The sequence below is a fragment of the Phalaenopsis equestris genome, unplaced genomic scaffold (genome assembly GCF_001263595.1).
Source record: "Phalaenopsis equestris unplaced genomic scaffold, ASM126359v1 Scaffold001136, whole genome shotgun sequence".
NCBI lineage: Eukaryota > Viridiplantae > Streptophyta > Magnoliopsida > Asparagales > Orchidaceae > Phalaenopsis > Phalaenopsis equestris.
This window is the reverse complement of record NW_018165575.1, coordinates 21,179-43,485: the sequence shown is the minus strand read 5'-3', so window position 1 is coordinate 43,485 and position 22,307 is coordinate 21,179. Positions and strand designations below refer to the sequence as shown.

The following is a 22,307-nucleotide window of genomic DNA, read 5'->3' as shown; positions in this document are numbered from 1 at the left end:
GAAAGAGTGGTAGGAAGTTTAGAAGGTGAGTTCTCCCTATAAATTGACATGAAAGGTTGGAACTTACTAGGAGGGCCTAAGTTGCTTACTGGTTCGATGGAAGGAATACTACGAGGAGGCCGCGTCGAGATTCGAGCGGCTAGCGTGCGCAAATAGAGGAAGAAGTTGTGATGAGGAAGTTGTGAGGGGGAAGAGGCCTACCAACCCTAACTTCAGCACGAGACATCATCTTCGCCGCAGGGAGGAGTATGTGCGACCCGATCTGAAGGTTGAAGGATGTCGCTCCTTTATCAAGAGGAATAATAAAGGAGAAGAGGGCAAAGGAAAGAAGATGAGCGACTCTGTACAATAGAGGTGCAGCTTCGTGTGAGGGATTAAGAAGAGCTATTTTGCGTGCATTAAACCGAGCCTTGCAGAAATAAGAACTCGTGTGTACGGTAGATGGAGCCAAACTCGCGTAGGGCTCAATCAGAACTTATGAATAAGTTTTAATAACTTTAATTAAAGTATTTAATAATTTTTTTTTTAAAATTTATACTTAGAAAGCTATTTTTATATATATGATAACATACATTAGATTCTAATAAACATGAATTTCTTGCTTTAGATTTTCCATTTTTGAAGAATCAGCGTCAAGAACAAGCAGATTGTTTTTAATAAGGTGAGTACTTCTATTCTTGAATTATAACACCATTTTGATATCTCTTCTAAGCTAGTTTTGTAGGTTGTTTAATTATGCATGTTTAATGCAATTGATTATTCTATTATTAAATTTGATCAATCATTTCGATACGAATACTTGTAATCTCATAATATGAAATAATTAATGTATTATAATTGAGTGATATGATTTATAGAGATTGCTTGTGTGTGCATGAATGACTATGATGGAGTCACCCCTTGATGGTACTAGTGGGGATCACTAAGGTATCATGCACGTATATGCAAATGTATATTGATATTAAAGTACCTTAATTGGTATAAAATTTTAGACAGTGCTTCTATGCCGATTTTATAGATGTGGAATAATATTGATATGCTATTGATATAGTAAGACTCTTTAAATAACATCAGATATTTATATTGTTTAATTAAAAAAGTTTAACTAGCATGCATATTATTTTTCTTTTCTCTTGTTTTAGTATGATTTATAATTATGTGTATTTGTTGACTTGTTCATCTCATAGTTTTAAACTTTTTTTTTCAGGTTTAATTAGTTGATTTAAAAATGAGCAATAGAAGAGAAAATATTTATAATAGAAGAAGTGGACAATCAGTAACGAGGTAAAGTTAAATATACTATTTTAATTTATTTCGATGAGTGACTCTTTCATCTTTAAATAGTAAATGAATATAGAAAATTTAATTCTCACCATCCGAGCGTCTGTTCCCGTATTGATTAATTCCAAACCCTGGGTCAGATTATGACAAAAGTGGTATCAGAGCTCAAGGTTTAGTATTAATTAATTGAATCATGAAAAAAGAGTCAATAAGATAATAATAAGAAAATAATAATTAAAAATTTGAAGTTAAATCAAATTAATAAGTATATCCATCCAGACATAGTGCCACAATCGAAGTTATAGAAGAAGGGAGTCCGATTGAAAATGCTTAATGAGATTTGATGTGCGATTCGTTTTTTAATTTCAAGGATGAAATTTTTTGTAAGTGGGAATAATTGTAGTAGTCTCGTTTCAGTTACAAGGGAGACAATGCGAAGAACGTAGGAGAAACGATGATTCAGAGAAAACGAACAGACGAGAGAAGAAACGAGAGTTTGGATGTTTAGGAGGTGAGTTCGCCCTATAAATCAACATGAGAGGCAGGAACTTACCAAGAGGGTCAAAGCCGCGTGCGGGTTCGATCGAAAGAGTTCTCGTGCTAGGAGGCGGCGTCGAGCTTCGAGCGGCTAGTGTGCGAGTGCAGAGGAAGAAGTTAGGAGAAAGAAGCGTGAGAAAGAAGAGGCTGGTCAACCTTTATTTCAACACAAGACACTATCTTCACAACAGTGAGGTGCTCGAGTGTAGTTTGTGCTATGTGCGACCCGATCTATAGGTTGAAGGAGGTCGCGCCCTTATTGAGAGGAAAAATAGAGGAGAAAAGTGTGGAAGGAAGAAGAAGCGACTTTGTACAAAGGAGGCGCGGCTTCGTGTGAGGGATTAATAAAAGCTATTCTATGTGGATTAAACCGAGTCTTGCAGAAATCAAAACTCGTGCGTATGGTAGATGAAGGAGACGAAGTTGAGTAGGGCTCAACAGAACTCATGTGAGTAAGTTTTAATAACTTTAATTAAATTATTTGATAATGATTTTTGAATAGAAAATAGTTTTATAATTAAAAGGTTACTTGTATAAATATGATAACATAAATTAAATTTTAATAAACATGAATTTCATGCTTTAGATTTTCTACTTTAGAAGAATCGACGCCAAGAACAAACAAATTGTCTTTTAATGAGGTGAATACTATTCAAATTATAGCTCCATTTTGATCTTTTCTAAACCAGTTTTATGGGTTATTAGTTATGTTTGATTAATGCAATTGATTGTTGTATTATTAAATTTTATCATTCATGTCGATGCGAATGCTTATAATCTCATAGTATAAAATATTTAATGTATTACAATTGAGTGATGAATTTTTGAATGAAATGATTTGCATAGATTACTTCTATGTACATGCCTGACTGTGATAGTCACTCATTAATGGTACTAGTGGGGGAGCACTAAGGTACACCCATGCACGTATATGGAAAAATGATATTGATATTGAAGTACCTTAATTGGTACAAATTTTTAGATAATGCTTTTTTGACAACTGTATATATATGAAACTATATTGATATGTTATTGATATAATAAGATTTTTTAAATAACATCAAATATTTATAGTGATTTATTAAAAATGTTAACTAGCATGCATATTGTTTTCTTTTCTTTTGTATTAATGTGGTTTATGAATATGAGTATTTACTGGCTTGCTTAGTCTATAATTGTTTTAAACTAATTTTTCAAGTTTAATTAGCTGAGTAAAGAATGAGCGATAGAAGGGAAAACGTTTGTAGATGACGGAGACAACTATTAACGAGGTAAACTATACTATTTTTAATTTATTTCGATTAGTAGCTCTTTCATCTGATAGGCTAATCTATCGGGAGTCTCTCTCATAAGCTCAACTTAACTCACTGTCTCTTCCTCGTCAGCGAGGAGTTGAGACCCCTCTCTGAAGTTTTCATCTTCTCTTATATCAGTGTCAATTTCTTCAACTGCTCTCTACTTAGTGAAAGTGATCATTTTTATTTAGGGAATCTGTTTTAATATTCCCAAATCTATGACACGTGAAACACTTACTGGTTAGGATGTATTTTGAAATGTCGGTTGGCTCTACCTGCTTTCCATTATGAAATAGTTTCTCCTCAGGCTAGTTCGGTTTGGATGTTCCACTCGATATACTCTTGCTGCTTAATCCTAAGATTGAATTGGCCTACAAGATGTGGCGGTCAATTGCGATGTTGTAATTGGTAAGTCTCAAGAACATATCCTACCTGTAATGTTCGGGTAAGTACTTGCATTGTATCTCCCATTTTATCTTGGATATATAATGATTTTAATTTTTCTCTCACGCTGGTGTAGGTGTTTCAAATTGTTCTACCACAGCAACGCACTCTTCTTTAACTTGATGACAACTGGTTTAATCATTTTGTTTGGTGGAATATCCTCATATTCAAAGACTCGCTTCACTGCCGGGAGTCACTTGATGAAAATTTTCAGATCTCTATGAGTATCAAAATTATGTAAATCCACATTTAGGGTCTATTTGGTGCAGCTGTTGATTATTTATAGTCTGCTAATAAGCAGATTATTATGATAATTTGATAATCTGCAGATTATCAGAATAAGCTGGATTGTTGTTTGGGGAAGCTTATTCAAAATAGCTTATTGTCAGTTGTTGCTAGATAAATGGGTATTCTACCCCTGTTTGGTGAAGTTGTTTGCAACAGAACTGTATGAGAGAAATAATAGATAGAATAAAAGCCTCAAACTGTTACAGATCAGTTCAAAAAAATAAAATACACTGCTCACTATCTCGTGAGTATCAGAAGAAATAAAATAAAGAGAAATACAATTACAAGTACAATTAAAAATATTAAAATGTTTAATTTAAAACTCTGACGCCGTTTGTCCTCAACTGTACTGTCCTCTTGAGAATCCATCGTACAAGGATCAATGTCGGTGGCGGAGTATGCCGGAATGTCGGCCCAACGGAAGAAACCTAATCGCGCTGAAACGCCCCTCTGACAACTGTAGAACTCTCATACTACTATGAGGTTGTCGTGACATGAGTAACGGAGCCGACAATCCGCAGTAACATAGCACAACTCGGGTGGTCTCTGAAATCCAAGAGCTCATGCTGCTATTGAGATAAAACACAAAAAAAAACATTTGTCATATCAGAAAATTAAATTAAGTTCTATATAGGAACAAGATCCTAACTAAATGAAAATTGTCCTTATTATAGATTCAAACATTTTAAAAAAACAAACAAAATTCTTCATAAAACTATAAAATACAAATCCATAATACAACGAAATACATTAGAAATAAACATATAGTATAATAGAAAAAGAAGCGTGGTTGAATCAACATCCACATATAACATCTGCGATAGACTCCTTCACCGTCCTGAGTTTCAAATTCAATCGACTCGATCTCATCTTAAGGTAATGATTGGCCGACGAGAGATTCTGAAGTTTTTGGAGAGAATAAGCTGATCGCCATCAGCCAAAGCGAAGTCCGTATCTGATTGAGAGGGATGTCGTCGAATGAAGTTGTGAAGTGTCATAGTGGCAACCACTATATGGGTCCGTATCTGATTGAGAGGGATGTCGTCGAATGAAATTGTGAAGTGTCATAGTGGCAACCACTATATGGACCTGTTTGGAAAATTGATATGATTACATATCACGTAGGATAACCCATTTTTTCTTCCACACCCGAAATGTTCTTTTATTTACCCCGCATGAGTGTCGGATGAAGTTGTGATTCAACCCATGTCATTCTTTTACGAAGTTCTTGCTGTGAGTCTATCCTGAATAGAAAAATGTGTTAGGGTGAAATAATTTATGGAGAAATGGTGACAGAAATATGAAATAGTAAAAATGACTACAAAGCATCAAAAAATGAATTACATAAATTGTTCAAGAGAATAAATAAAATTTTCGAGATAAAAAACATAAGAGAAAAATCTAGTGACAACTTAAAATAAACAGACTAATTCTTCTACTAAAACACAAGTATTCAATGTGCAGCTCAGGTCGCAGTGTCATGAATATTTGCCTACGAGTAGGGTCCTCAAGTTTTTTAACACATTTTGCCTGAAAGTGTATATCGACAACTACTTCTGGAATAACATCCAAAATGACAACGCAATCTAAGATGGTGCTGTCAGGGGGAGCAGCTGGAGGCGGAGCTGCAAAAGCAACAATTAGTTGGTCGAATTAGCTTTTCACAAAGTGCCATTCACTTTCTTCCTCCCGCCAAGCCTGAGCCTCTTGGACATGGAACTGGACTCCTTCATCTTCTTTTGGTTAATGCTAGGCTCTTCTTCATTAGTCATAACCTGTTTGCTGACAAGTCATCTGGTATTCCTGCAAATCAACTCGCTTGGTTTGAATGCATGCTTTCCCGTCGCGACAACCCTCTTAAACATAATATCCAATTTTTCTTCGAACTCCGGCTCAATTCCGCACTGTCTGTATTTTTTGACTGTTAGCATGACCTGTATCGTTGTATAGGAGGGGTTTAGTCACAAAACTGAAAAAAATAAGAGAATGTACAAACTGAGAGTGTGGTGAGTACATCCAATTTCTCAACCCACTATTCATTGGGAGCATCAATCGTTGTTTAACGGGATCCCAACCCAACCTAGTGGATCAACGTTTCAACTTCCAAATTTTCCACTCCTTCAATTAATCTTCTTTGTTTTTGAATTTGAGCATGTCGTAAACCCTTCTTGTCAATTCTTTGAACATTTTGACAATATTTTGTCAACCTTACTTGTTGATATACGTGGTTGACTTATTACCAAGTTCAATTTCTGTAATACAGATATTGCAAAAAAAATTTGTAACTTCCTTATACTACATAGCGGACGGACCCCCTTCGTTCATCATAACTATGTTGGAACTATATGAAAAATTGATGGTTAAACAGAACAACATAACAAATAATTTTAATATTAATATAAAAGTAATTGAGTGATGCTCACATATTTGGTATTAATATAAAAGTAATTGAGTGATGCTCACATATGTGGTTGGCGACATTTACAAACATATCTCATTGTTCATACAGATTTGCATGTCAAACACAAAAACATTCAATTATATACATGTTTCATATATGTCCCTAGTGTACTCATTCAGAAAATAATCAATAATCACACCATATGAAACAAAATGATGCTTCACTAATTTGCAACACATCATGGTCATTATCTCCATAATACCAATGTCCTCCTTAACATTCTTTCACCACCATCAGAGATAAAAAAAACACAGATTATAAAGCTTGCACAACAATAAAGAACAAGACACAACATCATTATTAGTCCCAACCATGCCAAAAAAAGTAAGATTTCAAGAATTCTCATTAAAGCCTCACTGTTGAAGAAATAGTAGAGCTCCAGAAAGGAATATTTATGAGGAAGAAGAGCTCCAGAAAGGAATATGTATGAGGAAGAAGCACCCTACACTGTCAGAAGCAATAGCATTTGGACTAATCATACGTATAAACTACTAAGCAATAATTTGATGTTACCACATGTCATGCTTGCAATGTCATATACATAATCTCCATCTCGAGCATACAAGCATACCAAATTCTCAAATTCTCAAGCACAAAAGATGATACACATTCCTTCAAATTAGGAGAACTCTAAAGATTGCCTTAAGATTTCATCAATATGCAACATGATTAGTTTTGTTATTGTTTTGGTTCTATCATTTTTTGGGGTCATTAAACAAGTCAGGTTGCTTTTCATTTCATATACTTTGAAGATACAACCTATGATGGTCAATTGCCTGTACACGGGATAGTTTATCTTCACTAGATAGACTTAGTTCTTATAAAGATGAAATTCAATATTAATTCCAAGATATGCACTCATTTGTGCTTACTTGGCACTGGCTCAAAATTTCGTATAGCTGCACTCATATCTATAAACTACTAAGAAATAATTTGATGCTACCACATGCCATGCTTGCAATGTCATATGCATAATCTCCATTCCGGAGCATAAAGCATACAAGCATACCAAATTTTCAAATTCTCAAATTCTCACATAGGTATTGAGATTCATAATCTCCATTCCAAACTATACAAGGATACAGACATCATGAACATTGCCATCAACTGTCAGTGTTGGGTATTGAGAAGAAAGGACGGTAAAAAATGTTGCTAGTCCATTTTCTAGCATACATTATATAAGAACTGCAAGCATTGCAATTACATACATACCATCCAAGCATTGCAATTACATACATACCATCCAAGCATTGCAATTACATACATACCCATATGCAAAAGCAAACGAAACGTTATTGTACTATATATGTTGCATGGGAGGAGTTCAATAATTTAACCCATCTCCCTTAGTGAAATAAAATGGCATTCATTTCTTTCTAAATAAAATGGCATTCATTTCCTTCTAAATGCAATTAAAAAAAGCTCTTCTCTTGTAATTATTTTCCACTAGCAGAAGTTTTACCCCCAAGAAATTGAAAAACAATAAACACCTGTAGAAAAGTCACAACCAATTCATTTTCACTTGGGACATAACTATGCTTAACATTCATGCTTCATTAATGCCAATAAATTGCTTGGAATATTAAAGCTAAGTTATTTTCCACTAGCAGCGCCATAATCCAATCACCCCTTAAGTATATTAAAGCTTTGTGACATCTAAGTTTTATACACATGAATATGAAACTTTAGGTGTTAGTTGGATATATTTTGAAGGAATTGTGTGGTATACATGTCAATTCCTCACAAAACTCTCACTTCAAATCAAATAGCAATGGTTGAAGCTTGTAGCTACAAATTCCTCTCGCATAATGCTTAAATAAAAGTGATACTCACTAACATACCATACAAATAGAGCAGGACAATATTTTCATCAACTATGCAAACAAACTATCCAAAATCAAGGGGCAAACAATCCAAAATCAAGGGGCATTTGCATGCATATAAGCCAATTCCTATATATTCACATACCTAACATTTGAAAATTTTCCTTAAAAACCCGTTATACCACACAAATCTTTCATATGAAAACAAATTTACCATCATCTAACCTTTAAAAAGAGAAATAAACTCATTTAAAACCTAAAGTTTCATATTTATGTGATGCCTTTAACCATCACAGACAACCATCTTCCCACAAGAAATATGTTTTTCAGAGCCTGCGAAATTTCAGACGAAGGATAAAAAATTTCTCTACAGCTAACTAGGAAGAAATCGCATGAAGAAAGCCCTGTAACACGAAGGATCAAAAATTTGTTCCCACTAATAGCATTGCCCAATGCATCCCAATAATAGCATTGCCCAACTCACTATAATTCCATCACCCCTATACCATCACAGGCAAGCACACAAATAGCATATCTCTACAGGGAAGAGTAGCTGTGCAAAACCACAATGCATAAGAGGGGTACCTGTGAAATTTCACACAACATTCGATCCACCACCTAACGAACTGCTTACCACCTAAAGGCCAGACGGGTAATGGGAGAGGGGAGGGGTGCACGGGATCGAGGGCCGAGATCAAGGGAGTTTGATTGCAGAGCTAGGACAACGACGAGACGGGATCGAGGGGCTGAGGAGTATTAAGCTGTGAGGAAATGCGAAACGCAGGGTAATCCTAGCGGCGGACGATCCTACGAATTATAACGTAAATCCTTACGCGCGTTCCCCGACCGTCGGCCCTAACGCACTAACCAAATGCTACCCCGACGTTATGAAAATGCCAAACGCAGAGATAAGCTACGCCAAACGAACCTTTACTTTCAAATTTTGACTTAGATATTTTATGTCACGACTTATCTCGAAGCTTGGAATTAACCATGATGGGTACAAATGGTCGGACGATTAAAAATTAAATTGTTTTATGACTAAAATTTAGATAATGAAAGAGCAATTATGAAAATGAATTAAAGCAAAATAGTTAAATTTACGTCATTTCTAGTTATTAGCATCGTTTATAAACATTTTCTCTCTATTATTCATTTTTTAATCAATAAATTAAACCTGAGAAGTTATTTTAAAATAACAGTGAGTTAACTAAAACCGGTGAATACTCACACTATTAGACTATAATAAAATAATGAAGGAGAAAACAATATGCATGTCAGTTAAGTCTTTAATAAATTAGTACAAAGAAATTGATAGTTTATGAAGATGATCATTTATGATATTTCATTATATTTAGGGTGTTTTATTATATTAGTAGCATATATATATCAGTTATATCTGTACAATCGTCACGAAAGCACCATCTAAAATTGTATTAACTAAAACTCATTAATATCAATATTTTTTTTTCTATTTACTTGCATGGGTAGCATTTTCCTGCTAGTACCATAGATGGATGATTATATTATAACCATGCATGCACATGCAAGCACTTAAAATAGTAAATCTCATTCTTTTTTTTTCATAATATTCAATACATAATATAATAACTTGAATTATGCATTTGATGAACATGTACAGGTAACGACGACATGCAGTTCAATATGATCAAATAAACTTAAAGAGTAAATAAATCATTTTGATTTTAGCTGGGCAACATAAAATTTCTCTAAACAATTAACAGTGTATTAGGTTTAGAAAAAATAAAATATCACTTAAGTTTAAAAGTAAAAGTACCCAGTTCGATGTTGATTTATTTGTTCTTTGATTTTCCTTAACCTCCACTCTTCTAAAATTGAAGCTTACAAATAAACATGGGTATTCATATTATTAAAAATTAATATATCTATTATTTTAAATAACTATTAACTTTACATTATTTAAGTGTTAAATTTCCATTTTTTTACTTTATGTAATCCTAATTATTTTTCTAGTCAATATATATCTATATATATATATATAATTTTACTTTAAACTTACCGTAACAAGATCTTTGCTTTTTCCACTGACCTAGCCAAAACTGTGCTCACATCTTCCTGCTTGAATTTGCACCTAAGACATCCTTATTAGGCTTTCAAACATGAGTAATGTGATTACATCTTAACGTCTTAAATATGAATCAAATTGATATAAATAAATATCCAATAACAATCCTATCCTTACTTTTTTGTTGTTAACCTTTTCTTGATCCGAATCTCAAGTTTCTATAGCTTGAATCCTAATTTAATTAACCTTATTGCTAAAGGTTTAATAAATAAATATTTAAATTAAAATTTATTAGTTAATATGATAAAATCCTAGCTCGTCTGCTTGGTTTGGTCTCCCCTACATGCGATGCGCTCTTACTTTTCGTTAGGCTTAATAAAGCTCTCCTACTCAAACCAGCAACACCAATGCAGGCTAAGTTCACTGCTTTGCACAAGATGACCCCCGCATGAGAGAAATCTCACTCTACTCAGCTTCCTTGCTTCATTCGCTTCAACACCCAAATCATCCTCGCACGCAAAAGTGCCTCCATTCCTTTTCTCTTTTCCGCCATTGGTCAAGACTCAATGCAGCATAACACTGGATGTCGCCTCCTACTTCTTTTCCTCTTCACACAAGCACAACGTCGTTGCTTCCTCAACTAGGGCTCATATTGACCAGCACAGATGCATATGGTGCTTCCTCCTGAGATGGCGACACCTTCCCTTGCATGCTACTTTTCAAAACCGATTGTTGCCCTCCATCTCACGCTGACTCCAACATTAACAAACTTCTTATCCTTCACCCCTTGAAGTTGATTGCTCCCCTCCATCGCACGGTGCAGCCTCTAGGGTTTGTCAAGTAAAATTTTTGCTCTTCTATGTCGTTTTTCTTGTCACGACCTGGTCAGGTGCTTAGAATTAACTAAGGTGGGGACGATATTAACATTTCATTTTACCTTTCGCAAAATTTATAAATTTTCAATATATATATATATAGAAGTGCTACTAATCCACAAAGTGCAATAAAATTTAAAGTATTCAGAATTAACATCCAAAGACAATATCTCAAGCCAGTGTTGAACAATATATCAATATCTGAAGAAAACAGTAAAAGTAAACTATCATCATAAAAAAATATCTAGCAATAGTGGTCCTTCTCCGGTAAATCAAGTCTCTCTTATCACATATATCAACTTATAACTTTTCTTCTCCTGCTAGAAAACATTAATTGCATTCTTAAGTATGACTTAGTGAATAATTATGATCTAATATTTACATTAAGTTATGATGTTTATGATTTGTTGAATGACCAATAGAAAATGCAACTCATTTTATTATAAAACCTTTGAACTTTCACTTTAATTTTATAATTTCTCGTTTCACTTTAAGTATTTACCATTTTAACATTTGTAATAGTCATCACTAGATTAATGTCATACCTAAAGGTATACTAAAAAATTTGTTGGAAGACACCCTCAAAATTTTACTCAAAGGTACCCTCTACTTGTACCCAAAGATACCCTCAAATTATTCCCAAAGGTACATCTTTACCACTATTTTAATGTGCACGAGTACATTGCATCCATTGTCAGTACCATATGGGGGTAATCCTGTATGACTTAGTTCTTTAATTAACATTTTATATCAATTAAAATCCTTTAAAATGTACCATTATATGTATTTTTTGTCCTTCTATTTCTTACATCATTTCAGACTTTCAATATACAAAGTATAATTGAAAATCTTATTTTAAACTGTTTAATAAGAAAATTATATATTTTTTAAAATAATAATTTAATGCATAAAAAAAAAAAACTAATCACTCGTCTGATTTAAATAACCTTTGAAATTCTTATCCCTTCACTTCACTTCCTTTGATTAACACCTGGTTCAATTAAATATGCATAGTATTATAAGAATCTAAAGGGTACACATATCTAATGACCTATATTTAAATTGATACAAACAAATATACAGTTTCTTACCTTAAAAGGTTTTCTTTGCTTTTTTGCACAAGACTCTTCTCTTTTTTCTTAACTTTAATTAATTCAACCTCTAGTCTTTTACCTTTATTGTTTGATTAAACTAAGCATGTTATTAGTATTTAGTAAGTAAACCAATAATTTTAATTTAAGCAAATTTACATCATAAAATATTAAATATCTAGAAGATTTGGTTCTTATCGTTCGCACATAAAACTCAATTTCATGCACGGGCCAACTTGGTTCTCCTTGGAATCAAGTTTTCCACTTACGATGCCTATTTTAAGTAACTTTATATTAACACATTAATTAATTAAATTCACACTCATAAATATGTAACCTTTTATTAATTTACTTTTAAGTCTTTTGTTGATTGCCCTAAACCTCGTGCGTGCTTAGCAACAATAGGGAGCCTTCTTATTACACACAGGGCTCACAAACATTCTTCCTCTTCATTTATGCAAGCACAATGCCAAAGCTGTTTGACTAGGGGTCGACTTCCCTTCCTTCGGATGTTACTCTTGCACGCTAAGACGGTGCCGAAGTTGCTCGACGCCAAACTTGGGTAAGTTGAGCCCGCTAGCACGATTTCTTTCTTCCTCCTCTTTTTCGTGCAGCTCTACACTGCACACCAGTAACACACTTCTTCCTGTGTCATCTTCCCTTCTCGACTAGGGCACGACAGTTTCTCCTCTCACTCGATCTCTTCGTTTGTTTTTGATTGTTCGAATGAGGAGACGATCGAAGAAAAGCAATATGTTTCATCCGAGAGAAGGCATCAAGATGCCAATTCCAAAGCCCTATCCTCTCCCCAATTTCTCTATTCCCAATGCCGGCTAATCTCCTAACCACATAGCCAAATTTATTTTTTACTTCAACTCGAATTGTGATGAACACCAACTCTACATCTGGCCGACATCTGATTATCTCTAGACTTCCTCTATTTACAAACAATACTATAAATTAGATACAAATTTCAACAATCTCCCTCAAGATGGGCAAAAGATATATATTAAACCCATCTTGTCAGATAACATATACAATTTCTCATGAGCTAAGTCCCTTGTTGACGCGGTCAGCCATTTGCTCTCAAGTGGCTATATGACTTAGCTCTGTTACTATGTTATTCAACTTTTCCTTGATGAAGAACCCGTCAATCTCCAGATGTTTAGTTCCATCATGCTGCATCAGGTTGTTGGCAATTTTGATTGTTGACTTGGTGTCTCACCACATCTTCATTTGAGTTCCTTGGTCCACCTTGAGCTCTACCAACAAGACTCTCAGCCACATCTTCTCGACAACTGCTAAAGCCATAGCCCTATACTCTACCTCTGCTATTGACCTCACTACACCGATCATTTCTTGCTCTTCTACTAAGTTCTCCCTTACGAACATATGTAATATCCTAATGTAGATCTCCAGTCATCAACACAACTTGCCTAATCAGAGTCACAATAGACATCAATATCCATGCCCATTTTTCCTAAAGATCAATTTCTTCTCTGGTGCACTCTTTAGGTATCTTGAAATCTGATACACTGCGTCCATATGCTTAACACGTTCACTGCAAATGAGATGTCAGGACGAGTGTGACTTAGGTAGATTAAACAACCTACCAATCTCTGGTATCTCTCACGATCAAATGACTCTCCTGTCTCTGCGCTCAGCTTGGCTTTCTGATTAATTGGAGGGATTATAGCCTTGCATCCTAGCATATTTGTTTCCGTCAGGAGATCTAATACATACTTCCTCTGAGACAAGATCACCCCTATGGTCCACGGGCCACATCAATCCCAAGAAATAATATGAGCTATCCAAGACCTTTTACCTCAAATTCTTTGCCCAATCTTACCTTTTATCTGAACAATCTCTATCTCATCATCACCACTAACAATTATGTCAACATACATAGCAAACATAATGGTGTAACATCCATGTTGTCGAAAGAATATCGTATGGTTGACATTGATCTGCTGATATTCTATGCACAATATAACCTTTCTAAACTTGTTAAACTAGGCTTGAGGAGACTATTTCAAGCCATCAAGTGACCTTCTGAGCCTGCACACCTTGCCAACTATTTCACATGTACATAATCTTGGTGATATCTCAATATACATCTTCTTTAGTAAATCACCATGAAGAAGCACATAATTCACATTGAGTTAGTGTAACCTTCACCCATCATTCACTCTCAGAGAAACTAGTATTCACATTGTGGTTATCTTCATTACTGGTGCAAATGTTTTGTCAAAGCCATTGACACACATCTGACTGTACGCTTTTAACACCTATCGTCCTTTGTAACGCTCCACTTTCCTCTCTCGATTTTGTTTTATTGTGAACATTCACTTGAGCCAAATTAATTTTTTTCTATAGTAGTGACACTATCTTTTATGTTCGGTTTTTATCGAGAGCACCATGCTCTTCATGCATGATCGCTTTCTACTTGAGATCGTCTTTAGCTACATGTCAATACTTGGGTATAAAGACAGTGTCCAAAGATGCAATGAATTCTTCATGTATAAGTGATATGTTAGAGTATAAAACAAACTGAGCAATGTCATGTTCTCATCCAAGACGAAGAGAGTATGTCTCACTTTATTGCGAGAGGTCCTTCTTAAAGTTATGGCGTTGGAAGTAGACATAAGAGGAATCATATCACCTATGCATTCTGAGTTTGAGGTCGATGGATTAGGTGTCACAAGAGTCGAGGTAGACCAGGAAAAGAGACTAGCTGACATGACTGACATTGCAGGCACAGTTCTTTTATCCTGATTACTCTTTGTATACACCATTGGCTCCCCTTCAACTTGAATCTCACCATCTATTTGTTTAATCTCCTTATTTTTGGGCTTCTCAACTGATTCATTCCAAATCATAGGACGACCTCTCACAATTACGTACCCCCTCTTACCTCTTACCTTCAATACCTGGTGAGCCATTAAAGGGTGAGGTTACTTCTAGGGTGTAGTATGATTTGAGTTCTCTAAAGAACACATCAATGCTCACAAACAACTCTTCTCTATCAAGCTCCAACAAACATACCCTTTCTGGGTAATGGAATAACCCATGAAAATGCATTTCTCATCATTGGGATTCAACTTCCTTACCGATGTCTGTTATCCTTCAAAAAATATACACAACCAAATGAAGGCCCTTTTGCGCTGCCTTTTCTCCTCTCTGTCATCAAGTGAAACTCTAGAAATGAAGGCCCTTCTTCGTTGCCTTCCTCACCGCAGAGCCGTGCACAAGACCATAACAGGCCTACCTCTCTGTGCCAGTCTCTCCTGCAATATAGTTGTGGTTAGAGCCTGTTGAGAAGGCAGCGATAGGAGTGCTGCATACGAAAACTACCAAAGCTTCTCCTGCTTCCCTGCATTTGAAGCCGAAACCTCCTTGCGAGGACAAAATGGAAGGATGATAAAAATGGGAGTTTTGGGTCTCTATACAGCAATCCTGACACGTCAGATCAAGTAGTTCGCGGCAGCTTCGCAAGGACGCCATCGAAGGATGAGAAAAAATGGGAGTTTCGAGTCTCTCTTCATTGATTCCGTCTCGTCAAATTGAGCAGTTCACGGTTGCTTCATGAGAAAGACGTCTCAGGTCTCTCTACGCCGATCCCGACTCTTCGGAGCAAGCAGCTAGGATTAAGGACTCTGATACCAAAACGAAAAATTGCTCTAATAAATCACAGTTCATTTTGATTAATGACTTGGGCTTAAATATATCCTTACAATATTTTTACAAATTAATCCTTACACTTTCTCTATTTACAAATATAATCATAAATTAGATACAAATCTCAACACACTATGAATCATCTAATTTCAAAGGAATATATTATCATCAATTCAATTAGATTATAATCTTTAAAAATAAACATTCAAAATTGTCCGCGAACAGTGTATAGGGGTCATGAAGTGTCAAATTAATTCTTAGACTCTTTTAATGGGGGTTAACATTTCTCTTTTTTTTAAAAAAAAGATATAAGGATTATTTCAGCCTATATTAAATGAGTTTGGGGACTAATTCAATACTTTTATATACTCTAGGACAAAAATTGTCTCCTGCAAAGACTTGGGACCATTTCATACCTTTTTTTTCTATTTTGTACACTATTCGTTGATGATATCCTTCTTGTGGATAAGACTAGAGAAAGAGTTCGGGGAAAACATGAACTATGGGGGTCCATTTTGGAGTTTAAAGGCCTTCGTTTGAGTAAATCTAAAACTGAATACATGGAATATGGTTTTAGCTGTAGCTCTAGTGGTAGAGTTGTAACTAGGGGTGATCAAATCATTAAAAAGTGTGAACATTTTTGATATATCGGGTCTATTGTTCAAAGTGATGGTGATATAGAAGGGGATGTTATTTGCATAATCTAGATTGGTTAACTAAAGTGGAGGAATGCATCGGGCCTGTTGTGTGAGAAAAGTACTGCTTAAACTTAAAAGACAAGTTTATAAGATGGTGTTGAGACCTACAATTTTTTATGATGCAGAATGTTTACCTTTAAAAGAAAAGCATAAAACAGAATTTGGTGTTGCTGAGATGGGAATTGCTTAGTGGATGATTGGCTTGACACTTAGAGACAAAATGACAAACGAATCTATCTGTGAAAGGGTTGGTGTAGCTCTAGTGACAGACATGATTAGAGAGAGTCATCTTAGATGGTTCAGTCACATTAAACGTCGACCATGATGATCTAGTTACGAGAATAGATGTTTTAGATTCAACTTTTGTTACGAAAGGCAGAGGTAGACCTAAAAAGACTTGAGCATATTGTATAAAAATGATCTTAGTCATTTAGAATTAAATGAAAATTTGACACTCAATAGGATTCAATGGAAGAAAAAGATTCATACAGCCTGCCCCACTTAGTAGGATGGGATAAAGGTTTGTTGTTTTTGTTGTTGTTGTTGTTGTTGTTGTTCTAAATAGATTATAATCCTCAACATTCGTGCATGTTCTTTGCTGCTTTGCTATATCAAGGACGTTGAAAGTTATAGATACCCTGAATTTTGCTTCTGCCAGCCAGATCATTTACTGGATGATATCAGGTCTGCTGAAAAGAAAATTGGGAAGGCTAGAGCTCAGAAAGGGTCTTATCTGTTCAGGTCTCTTCTTACTGGTGGTGCTAAATTAGCTTTTGGTTCTGACTGGCCGGTAAGCTTTTTAATCGTTATTTATGTTTTATTGTTTAATCGTTACTTGCTTGGCCAACTATTTCTAAGTTGGCAAAACCTGAGTTCCTTTTGCATGTGTATTAAATTTTTTGCATGCAGGTTGTTGACATTGATCCACTGAGAAGTATCAAAACAGCAATGACCAGAACCATCCCTGGACAAGAAACTGCATGGATTCCCACCGAGCGTGTTGGACTAGATGATGCTCTCAAGGCGTAAGCTCTGATGATGCATTTCTTATACTTCAATAAGTTTTTCTTGCTTTTTTTGTTTAATGCATTTCATATAGCTATCGAGTAAGTTAATAATTTATTGTTATAGTAATTACCAGGTTTTTTTTACTAAGCAGTATTAATAGCAGTTAAACCAAAAATAATGTGTAAGCTTTCATTTTTGCTTCAATGCACAAACTGCGTAACCAAGCAATGCTTTAACTTATTAAAACATTCATGAGTTATATATCATACATACATATATTATATGTATCTGCTATTCAGTTTATTAATCAAATTTAAATGATATTTGACGCGAGTATTCAGAAAATATAACATGTTTAACATACCATTATGAGAGGCAGGGAGGTGGACAACACATAATAAAAGGGATTTTGGAGTACGTAAAAACTGCATAAAAAATTTTAAAACTTTCTATTCCTAGAGCTCTTATATCATGAAGAGGGTAAAAACTGCATAAAAAATTTTAAAACTTTCTATTCCTAGAGCTCTTATATCATGAAAAGGGCAAAAAGATTTGAACTTTATGTTTATTTCGTCTGGTTTCTTTCCCCTTTATTTACATAGTATTTTAGATTATATTTTGTATTTTCTACCCTTGGAAACTGTTCTATAATGACATTTATTGACTGGAGGACAAAGCTGCACCGCCACAATGGATTCTTGATTAAGACAATGTAAAGTGATATCCACATAAAATGATTTGGCATGGTAATTTTTACAGATCCTGATACAGCAGTCATATAAGTTGACTGTTTATGTATCTCAATTTTTTATATAAGTTACCTATTTATATATTTTTCTCTTGCTTTGGTTTAAAAAGGTGAAGAAAAATTGAAAATATCTAACATGACATTTTTGGGTTTCCTTTTTGTTGAGGTGGTGGGATATGAGCGCCGAATTGCAAACACATGTACAAACCTATGCACTCCGAGATCTTGCTGCTTGGAACTAAAGCCCTGCACCAAATAGAGTATAGATGGTTAAAAGCACTTATAAATTGTATCCAATTTGTAGGTACACCATAGGAGCTGCTTATGCCTGCTTCCTCGACAATGAAATAGGCAGCCTCTCCCCAGGGAAGTATGCTGACTTCATCGTATTGCCAGCTTCTTCATGGGAAGAATTTGAACAAAACATACCTTCCAGTGTTTCCGCCACTTATGTTGGTGGCCTGCAGGCCTACCCATGAAGCTTCAGCAGCTTTCGAGTACATTTCATTGCTCATGTCTTTTCGTTTAGCTTTCATGCCATTGGATTCTCTTGGAACTCTCATATTGATACTGCGAATTAGAATTTTGGGTTCTGCTTGCTGATTGGTATACATGAACTAGCAGAATTTGGCTATTTTGGAATGTTTAGTAAGCCGAATTTGACCTATGGATGGATCCCATAGTATGTAGTGGCCCACTCATGATTTCTTTGTATCGATCAAATTCTATGAAATGCTAGGCCTCGGATACAAGTCCATGTAGTTTGAGACTAATCTCCTAATCACTAGGCCAAGTGGGCTGCAAAAATTCCTTGAAATGTTGCATTTTTCTGTCAAATAAAATTCTAGTAATTATGGAACATGTTATTAATCTATTTGCACGACAACATGTTAAATTATCAAAGAATTTGGTGGTTTGGTTTGATGTACCAATGTATTAATCTGGGACATGGTTCCTGTGTGCTTTGCTTTATGCTTTTAGACCTGAGACTTCTAATCTCTGTATTATTATTAATGTTAGTTGGCCTTGCTGCTCTCAAAAACTAAATTAAAAATCATTATACATTATTTTGATTGAAATATTGTTTCATCATTAAGACCTTCCAATACTCTTCATTCATGCAAAAGTTCATGTTAATATGTGTAGCATGTTGTCAAGCATGATACTTGTTTATGCTAATTCTTTCATCAAAATCATTTGTTTTACATTTATGCAAGTGGAAAACCAATTTTAATTCAGTGAAATAGACTAAAAATTCAATCTCAAATGATAAAATTTTTTTGCATGTCAACTTGTTTTTTAGTCAAAATCAAAGATAAGTTAAATTAAATCAACAATGACGTTCAAATGACATTTCTTAGAGTAAATTAGATTAAAGAACATGTTTGGTAGGACTTTGCTTTACAATCAAGCCGTTGAAGAACAGAACAAAACTAAAGTAGTTTCTTAATAAATTCAAAGCAGCTTCGCTTTCAAAGAGAACTTTGCTCAACAACTCCTTCAATTATCAAATCCGGTTGTTGTTTTATTAACAAAACTCAATCTTGGACTATGTTAAATACCTAACCCGCCTACCGAAGCAGATAGCCCATACGGGCAAAATTTTCAATTTAAAAAGGTGGCATTTATTTACATATCACATAATTCTTATGTATCTTGCATATTATATTAATAATATTACATTTTTTTTAATTTTTCAATTATTAAATAAATAATTTAATGCATAAAAGAGGGTCATACAAGTAGAAAAATCAAAATTTAGAAGTCAAGTTTGTCAAAATATTAAAATTATGTGGTCTCTATGCAAATTTAAGGAAAACAAATAGAAAAATGGAAGATTGTTTCTCTTCAAAAGCAACTTTGGTAAACTGCTATGGTTTTCCGTGCCATTCAAATCTGTAGCTACTTAATCTCTATTTGGTTTACCCAAAACAGAACAGAAGGAAAAAAAATCTGTGTTTGGTATTTTGCCTTTTCGACTATGGTGGGTTGCTTTATTATTATTAGTATTATTATTATTATTATCTTTAAAGATTAAATTAAATCAAGCAAATGAGTGTGGGAATCTCAATTAATGGCTTGGTCTTTGTTACATTATTTCCATGTTATATCCATTAATTAATTGTGTTTAGATAAACTTTAAAAATTGGGTCAATGTATAAATATTTGGCATATTTTTTTGTTGAATATGAAATGTATATTATTATGATTTATATACTTGTTTGACATGTAATAGCTTGGAAATCTATTAAGGTCTTCTTTTATTATTATTTGAGAGGTTGTAGGGCAAATCTGATAAATATGAGGTATAGAATGAGTGATTAAAGTGTACATGTTTATTTATTTATCCTTTTGGGAAAGCACAAGCCGCCACCAATATATATATATATATATATATAATAAAAAAAGAAATAAGTATAAAAAGAAATTAAAAAGAAAGTAAAAATACCCTCAACATGAGCTCAGAACAATACCGAAGTAGCAGACCAAGAAAGGCACCAACAAGAATAGTCAACAAAAGCTTGCAAATTGGACATAATACATATTAATGTGTATTTGTATAGAAGTCGGTATATGAATGCAGCAGTAGCAAAGTTGGAAGTCTAATTCAATTCCAAAGAAATGATAAAATAGAAAGAGAGAAAACCACAAACATACTAGGATTAGGGAGTATATGTTCATCAACTTGTGTATAGGTAGCAATAATGACAACAAAAAAAAGTGTAGAATGAGGACAGTAAGTGATGAAAGCATTCAAGATCAGTACTAAAGTAGAATCATCATTCAAGACAGAGGACAGTAAGTGATGAGATCATATTAATGTGTATTTAACATCAAAACATTACTTTTTATATCTATGGCACCAAAATCATTCATATCACATGAAAACTATCACCATTTTAACTTTTAAGCTGTGAAGTACACCTTTCCATGCATGGGTAAGGTGGGATGTATGTAAAAATTAAAGTTTAGGTGTTACATATGTAAGTACATAGGAATTGAGTGCTATGTATATAAATCTTCCAAGATTGTTTATAGACATTAAAAAGAATATAAAAGAAATACAAACTATCCTTCATAATGATGAATCCTTGCAAATTCAAGAGACTGGATGTTTTGAGTGGAGTCAATGAAATCGACCAAAATGATGAGATTTAGTAAACATGTCATATGATTGCTTATGATCACCAATAGTTTGATGAAAAAAAGGAAGAGCATGTAAGTTTTTTTGTAAATAAACTGTTCTTGTTCTTATTCGTTGGGATTTCAACGCGTTGATGTTTCTCCTATATATTCCACAGGGAAATGTCAGGACCGAAGTTGATCTTCTCTTTTAAATATGGCTTGAATCTCGCACTGGATGAGAGAAAAGTGGCACGGGGCGGTATCATAAATTTTGACTTAGATTATGGACAAGTCAATGTGGAGTATGAGAGCTCCCTAATGAACATAGTCGGTTACAAAGAGAAGGATGGATTGGAACCAATAATGAGAATCAGTACTAAAGTAGAATCATCATTGAAGGGGAAGAAGTCTGAGAAGGTTGCAGAAAAAGTTCCAGACACTCGTGACCTGATGGAAATGGTCAAGCAGATTCAGTCGATGGTCATGACACCGACAAGGGAGTTAGTTAGTGCCTCTTTAGAGAAATCCCCACAGGTTTTGCATGAGAGTAAAACATTGTTGAGATGGAAAATGCTAATCGTCACATGCACACAGCCTTGGATCGTCTTGAAAGGAGACAGGCCAGAGAGACATCTATAGAGCCTCTTTCAATTACCGAGGAGCAGATTCATGTTCAGCCACCGGAAGAGCATTATACCAGCCTTCCAATCAAAGAAAGTGAGCTTGATGCTACCACAGAGCCCGTGCTACCGAAGTACCCACCTGAGGAGTTGTGTGCAAGATGTCCGAGGTGTAATGCCGATATAGTGAGATAGAAGTTGTCAGCTGGAGCGTTCATCGAGTGTTCAGGGTGTAATATTCTCTGTTTGGAGCGTTACAAGACTTTTTGGACTGCGCTAGAGCAGAA

At 34.7% G+C, this 22,307-nt stretch overlaps 1 protein-coding gene across 3 annotated transcripts in view; it reads left to right on the top strand.

Moving 5' to 3' along the window:
- Window positions 1-19,244, top strand: part of LOC110033320 (putative amidohydrolase YtcJ) — an 85,483-nt gene extending 66,239 nt beyond the window's left edge. The window contains exons 13-15 of one of the 3 annotated variants that reach the window (XM_020737251.1): window positions 17,177-17,308; window positions 17,428-17,543; window positions 18,579-19,244. In XM_020737251.1, coding sequence (XP_020592910.1) covers window positions 17,177-17,308; window positions 17,428-17,543; window positions 18,579-18,753 — 423 coding nt within the window. In that variant the 3' untranslated portion in view covers window positions 18,754-19,244. Of the gene's footprint in view, window positions 1-17,176; window positions 17,309-17,427; window positions 17,544-18,578 lie in introns of those variants that run through there. The other 2 variants (XM_020737253.1, XM_020737252.1) reach the window with 2 other exon arrangements.
- The last annotated feature ends 3,063 nt before the right edge of the window (window positions 19,245-22,307 follow it).